This window comes from Anguilla anguilla, chromosome 14 (genome assembly GCF_013347855.1).
Source record: "Anguilla anguilla isolate fAngAng1 chromosome 14, fAngAng1.pri, whole genome shotgun sequence".
Classification (NCBI taxonomy): domain Eukaryota; kingdom Metazoa; phylum Chordata; class Actinopteri; order Anguilliformes; family Anguillidae; genus Anguilla; species Anguilla anguilla.
This window is the reverse complement of record NC_049214.1, coordinates 12,748,366-12,755,621: the sequence shown is the minus strand read 5'-3', so window position 1 is coordinate 12,755,621 and position 7,256 is coordinate 12,748,366. Positions and strand designations below refer to the sequence as shown.

Genomic DNA, 7,256 nt, shown 5'->3' with positions numbered 1-7,256 from the left:
GAAATCCATATTTAACTATATATAGAAAACTATAAAACGATTTAGTATTTTTTTCTTTCCATTCCTTGGTGGTGAATATTGTAGTTTGTGATGATTTTATGTTTACCTACTGTGTGTATGTATGTGTGTGTATATACATATATTCTGGAACTGAAATAGTATTTGGTAACATGTTTTCAACTTTAGGAAATTGTGCGACTGAAAAACAGAAGCTGGTTGGTTCACAGACATTTTGTTTTTATTTGTCAAACCAAAGAGCTTTCCTTGAAGTGACCACATAGCTATACACAACAAAATCCCCAATCGTCTTTCCCCCAACAAACTTTGACAAATCAGTACATAATCATTATATTTTGCCAGATAGCACTTGTTATTCACACTGAAATGATGACATTAGATAATGCAGACACCAAAAGAAGAAAATAAATCAAACTCAATTCACAGGCCATTTGGTTATCCTTTTCTTCACACGGGTGGACTTCCTCACAGAAATCACAGGGTACATTACACAAAGTGAAAGACCGCAAACTACTGGAAACAACATTGAACTTTTACTCAGGTACGTCAACTGATTTTGTCTCCCTTTGCAATGTCATGGCTTTATGTATTTCTTGCATATAAAAATAAATATTGAAGTTGCATGGTTAGCAAAGCAACCACAGGTGACTGCGATAACAAAAATTAATAATTTCCTTGGATAATAGCGGCAATGCCAGAGATTCTACTGACACACCATTCCTCCGCTCATATTCTCCTCCTGCCCTCTTTGCTTCTTAAATACAAGAGGTTCTGGTTTATAATGTGTTGCTGGTGCTGTCTCAAGAACATAAGTATACATACATGTGCATGACCAGAATAGGCCATTCACCCACCTAGGTTTGTCATCTACCTACGCACTAGAGAGCATCTGCAATCCCGATGGTCTCTGCCTCTACTACGATGGTCCTGGCAAGCTGTTTCACACACTGCCAACTTGTGTAAAGAAATATTTCCTGATATTCTAATTTAATCTGGAATTTACAGTATACAGGACATTCTTTTCAATACTGTCCTTGGTTACTCCCCTTCATTTAAATAATTTTAAGAAGACGCATCAAAGTGGAATGCTTCGACTTCTATAACAGGAGCAAAGAACTCAATTTTAATACAGAGATGAGAATCTACTGAGTCAAATGAACATTTGAAAATACCTTACTGAAGATAACTGGGCCGAATGGCCTTGGACAACACAACCATAAGAGGGCATACAGTAATAAGACTACATCATCTCAAAGGTGTCATGGCTATCTTGATCATAACAAAAATGTAGGAAACGGCATGAAACTGGTATATATACAGTGTAAAATGTAAATAATGTTGCACAATATACAATTAAAAACACAATAGTATTTCTTTAATGACATTATGGTATCTAATACAATTATTTATATACTTCAAGCAGATGTCAGAAAACAATGTCCCCACACAATCAGTTCTCAGTGTACAGTTAATTATTTGTTTATTTCCAATCAAACTTGTTAACTCTTCCATATTACCTTTAACATATCATTCCACAGGGTGTTGGAATTCTGGGATAAGACCCAGAATTCTGCCAAGGACGTATTTTATAAAAATGTTGTGGCAATTCAATAGACAAGAGCTGTTTCGACCCAAGGTCTAGTATACACTTCAGCTATGGTAACAGTCCAGTCGCAACATGTTTTTGTTGCACTGTCTGGTAAGATAATTATCATGAAATTGGTTTAATTCAATCCACTTCATTTATATTGCTTGAACTGTAGCTTTTCACAACTATACATATTTTGAATGATTCATGTAGTGGTGCAGATGTAAAGGAGAACATACAGGTATATGGTACAGATATATGGACATACAGTACCAGCAACTACAACTGTTCTTCATAGCAACCAAAACATGAAGTTGTTCAACTTTTATGTTATGTAAAATTTAGAATGTAATATAGCTTGAATATACTAGAATAAAGTGGATCCAATGCAATCTTTATTATAGAATTAGCTGTTTGGGTTCTGGTTTTCTTACATTTGATTCAAGTGCTTTCAGACACAAATGATGAGTTCTTAAATATATTAAGCAATTTACACTTAGGCATATCATAGAACTGTGGGTAAAAAAAAAATGAACAGTATAAACAAGTGGCTTCTATCCTGAGCTTTTCAAATTTAAATTTGAGTGAAATGAAATTGCAATGCAAAACAAAGGGAAGAAAATTCACAATTTCAGCATATATCCTACGCATGTGAAGTCAACAGCAACTGTTACAAATACATATTTAAAATAAATTTTAAAAAATGAAAGTTGAGACAATTAGGGCATTTCTTTTACTAATATCATTTAACTCTCTGTGATATCCTTTTTAAAAGTAGTACAGCTGATTGTATTTAGGTCTAAACCTCTGCAGTGTATGTCAGGAAATATAACAAAAAAGACATAAAAATATATACTCTTAAATCACACTGTCGACTTTGTGTATTGCAAGCCTTTTCAAAAAAATGTTACGATATGCATTAAATACCATGAGTGTACCATGCAATTATTGTTAGATGGTTATTTAATGTAGAGTCATCCCACCCCAAAATACAAGAATGACAGTAATGTCCATTATGTGTTATAGTAAAAAGTACAAATGCATTGCATAATATTAGTGGTTACCTTTTTATAATAATAGTTCCTAACTTTAAACAACTTTTTGCTTTCTAGTCGGACATGAGCACTGTTCAAAGCTTATATAGCCAACGAGGCAATTCAGATCACTCAAGTCTTTGTTAGAAAGTAACACTGCAGCTTGTATGGCCATAAGTTTTAACCACAGTGTGAATATTTCCCCCCAGACTTTAAACAAATACATTCCATACAGAAAAGCAAAACTAAAAGAAATGTTGACATTTTATTATTATTATTATTATTGATAATGATGACAATAATGATGATAATAATAATTAATAATAATAATAATGTCTAGAAAGGACATATATTTGACATGGGCAGGTCTAGATCATTATACAAAACACAAAGTCCTGCCAATCACAACCAAACACTCTTGGGGGAAAAAAAAGCATCAGAAATAGATTGTTTTGTACAGGTTTCACACAGTTTCTATCGAGACGCTGGAGTAATCTTCAATATTCCAGTATTCCAGGGGCCTGGGTGCTGGGGCAGGGGGGCGTTGGGGGCGTGGCTCAGTCTTCCTCCGTGCACCCGAGCAGCTCGACCCGCAAAGTAATCCGACCGTACCAGGACCAGGGGAGGATCCGCACAAAGCGGCTGTGGATGGGCGGGTCGATCACATTCTTTCTGTGCGTCTCATTGTCAAAGTTTCCTTGGAATATCTATGAGAGAACAGACACAGACGATTGAACAAAATGGCGTCGCAATGAACACACAGTGAAAATAAAGCGTGTAACACACAAGTAATTAAAAAGAGACAAAGATGCTGATCTGCCCCAAGTAATGAACTCTTTATGCTTTAAGTTGAAAGATGAGCCTGTTGCTGAGCCTAAAGGTTTAAGGCACAAAATTTTGTAACCAGCATCTTCTCTGCCAAGATCAGGAAGGAGTGCAGGGATTGTAGTATCCCTAGAGATAGGTGGTATCCCATATAAAATTTAAAGAGATGCAAAGCATTCAAACATGGACAAAAAGTCCTCCAAATTTTATAGTTAATACATATATAAAAACATACTGATGGACAGTTGTTTACTGACGCATGGACCAAACAGTGTTCAAAGGCTATGCTGACTCAGCAGAGCGCACACATCGGGCTATGTGAGATTCCGTCGTCAGCTGCCGCAGGTGTGGTCTCTGTGGAGAGCTGTCAGAAAACACACGCTCTCTGCCTTCGTGCTCCAGCTTCATTCGAAAAAAATAAGACATGTTCTGCAAAGCACAACCCCACCAAAAAATCCTGACGTGCATAACATTGGGTTCTGTTTTGCAATTTGCATAGTGCTAAGAGCGAAGTATCTGAAGCCATAAGGTTAAATAAGCGCTAAAATCAGTATGTTTTACTCTGACAGAGTGCATTGAATCCCTCTTGGATTTGTATGAAATGCACAGAATAAACTCAGATTGCTGTTATATTGACCCTGTACAGTAATGTGCTTCCTCCTCAGCTTTGAATGATGAAAACAGACAGGCGTTCCTTGAGGCCGCATATGTATTTCCGCGCATCACTCAACCCACCACTGCGTGGCTAAAGGCTATGGATGAACCACTATTAGATTGAATACGAGTCCCTTGTCACAGTTGGAGTAGGATGCAAACCTGTCATTCAGTGAAAGCGCAGAGTCAAGTTAAATCCATGCAGCGTGGCTTTGAAGTAGGGGAAGAGCGACTGTAGAACATTAGATTTAATCAGTGAACCAGTGCTGTTCCCTTTGCTCCCAACACAATCACATTACTAACCAATCCAGCTAATCTATGCAGGGAAATGCACCTTCTTTCTCCTTCACTGTCACACATGATGGAGAACATAGCATAATGTTATCCAAAGGTTACACTTTTTCATGGATACTTTATAGGTTTTACCTCAACGCTAAGCATTCAAAATAGTAACTAACTAGCCCGTTTGTCTGGTACTTGATACATTGAAGGATGTCACTAGAACACTGCAATGGGCAATATGTGTAATTAATGTAATCAAAATGATAATCATACACCTGGTATCATCATTATCATGTAATTGCCCCTACCCACATAATGATGAATCCTGCAACCCCATCTTTAAAAATGTTGATTTAAGAAGACATGCAGAGAAAGATACCTGAGTGGGTTATCACAACCAGAATGTCATTGCCTGTAGTTAGCACCCTATACACACTGTCAGGGATAAAGAGGAAAGAAGGGTTTTGACAGCACCAAGGCAGTACCAATGACTGCATGACAGGCAGATTAGTGACATTTATACCTTGGACAAAACCATCTGTCACCAGCCTTGAACAGGGTTGTTGTCCTCACAGTCGATTCCCGTTGAGTCAGAACTACAACTCTGTCTAGGACTCTGACTGTGATATTGACTGTGATTGCCACTCCCTCAGCTCCAGAGCACTCAGACTGTAATTATGGTTTAACAGGCCAACGTGTAAATGAGCAGTTTGAAACCAGAAAACTTATTTTAAGTGAATTGCAGTATTTCTGAAGCACTGACAGTGAAACTAAAACTTCACTATTGCTATTGTGATGGAAGGGCCTTTCTTTTACAACAGCTGACTGTCAGGTGCATTTGAATACTAAATTTGGTGAAAGGCCCCTTGCGGCAACATAGATTTACATCAAACACTCTTGTTTGTTTTGGAAAGGAAGAGACAAAATATCCACATTTACAGGGAATGCCTTGGGAAGACTGAAATGTGACTACTCCCACCCAATTCACAGTGAATTCCTCATATCAAATTCACACAAGGCTAATGAAATATTTGGCTTTCCCACGCTTTGAGCTGTGAATAGACAGCTGCTCGATCCTTCTTTGGAAGACCCGAAAGAGTGCGCTCATCAGATCTTTATCACCCTTTTTCCTCCAGAGCCCAGCCCAGCAATTGAATGACAATCCTCCTCCTACCCTCAATGAACCACTATCTTTGGTGATTGAGGGTGAGCTAAACACTAAGAGCCGGAAGTTCAAGTGGCTGGGTATGGATGAGGAGGGTAGCCTGCTACTGATGAGGCTAATGCTGAGGGACCTGGTGTGGGTGGGGAGGGTGGCTCCTTTAACTCCGTTCACCTTCCAAGCATGTTGGTTCCAAAACATTCCTGGACAGTTATGGTAAATGTTCCCATTTTTCTGGCTCCTTGGATGTTCTTGTATATTATTTTTAGTCATAAGGAGAATGGTGGAGCTTACTCCATAGTTTCCCATTTTGGTGTACAGAAAGCACCAATAGATGTAAAAGAAAGTCAACCAAGCTGGGCATTTGCATGCAGGCTGCTGTGTGGGGGGAAAAAATGAAACCAGAAAAAAGCAGCTGGTTATAGGAAGCCCATCGGGAACCTTCTCCAAATGACAGCTCCTACGTGTACAGTCTCAGCACTTGGTGACGTTGCTCTTATCTATACACTTCTGGCAACGATTCAAATTTCACATACTGGTCAGCTTCTAATGCATCAAAGCAAGAAAACTGCACTCATACTGCTTAAAAGGCACAATGTATTGTTTGTTTTTAAAGAAAAATATGACATGTTATGCAAAGGATATGTAAATTTCTGTCAGGATTCCTTTGATATTTTAATATTATAATTCATTTATTTTTCTTTTTATTATTTGGTTTATTTAATTGCGTAACCCCTCCCCCCCTCAGGCATTCAGTAAATTCAACAGAAAAGAAATAAAAATCACACACACACATGCTCGTAAACTCCACCACACACCTATACTTCTACACACACAAAAGAGAAAATAGGCAGCATAGCCCAAGGGCTTGACTCATGCATTTCAAAGAAAGCCTACAATGGTACAGCAAACTGTCAGACCATTTTAGTTGCCTTTGTATTTGAAATATACATTAAATAGTATTTTGCTTTAGGGTACCACTCATGTCACAGACAGTTAAGTGCTTTTACTTAATCCTGCTGTGATTTCAAAGGATTCCAACTGATACACACCAAACATAGAATGATATTATATGCCTATCTATTTGTTTGGTAAAGGGGTCAATTTTTAATACGAAACGAAAAAAGAACATAAAAGAACAAATATATGACTCAATGTTCAGAAAAACAGCGCAACAGATATTTTATATTGAAAATGATCGGAAAAAGCAATCTCCAAGACAGCTCCAATGTAAGATCAAGGTAGAAGTCAAAGTAGAGGTCAAATGAATTATGTGCATTTGATGATGGCTGAAACCAGATCCAAGGGCCATTTAAATGCCCACCCAAACCAACAAAAGAAAGATGAGCTCTGCAACTAAAAGCAGGATACAAGCCCCCGTACAGGACCACATAACGCCCAAGATGAGTGTTGCCTATACGTTTGTTTCACTAATGGTAAGTATCTTTCCCATGTCCAGTGATAATACAGCACGTTTAACAGCTGTGCTTCATACTCTGGTCATGGCAAGAACCTCCTGAGAGAATGGCTGGGGTGAACGGTAACATGAGAGCATTCACTGTACTGTTCTCTGAAGAAAGAGTGTTCATCATCCCCATTCTCTGTGATGAAAATTAAAGAGATTGCGCAAACGGGAAGCGAGCAACTTAAACTTTCTGAAACTTATTGAAAACCTAAGCCAAGAATCAGTTAA

The 7,256-nt window shown here is 38.1% G+C and overlaps 1 protein-coding gene across 6 annotated transcripts in view; it reads right to left on the bottom strand.

Annotated features, from left to right (window-relative positions):
• Positions 1-220: 220 nt before the first annotated feature.
• Positions 221-7,256, bottom strand: part of edil3b (EGF-like repeats and discoidin I-like domains 3b) — a 110,620-nt gene continuing 103,584 nt past the window's right edge. For all 6 annotated transcript variants that reach the window (XM_035389853.1, XM_035389854.1, XM_035389855.1 and 3 more), the window contains one exon: positions 221-3,347. In XM_035389853.1, the coding sequence (XP_035245744.1) occupies positions 3,198-3,347 (150 nt within the window). In that variant the 3' untranslated portion in view covers positions 221-3,197. The remainder of the gene's footprint in view (positions 3,348-7,256) is intronic.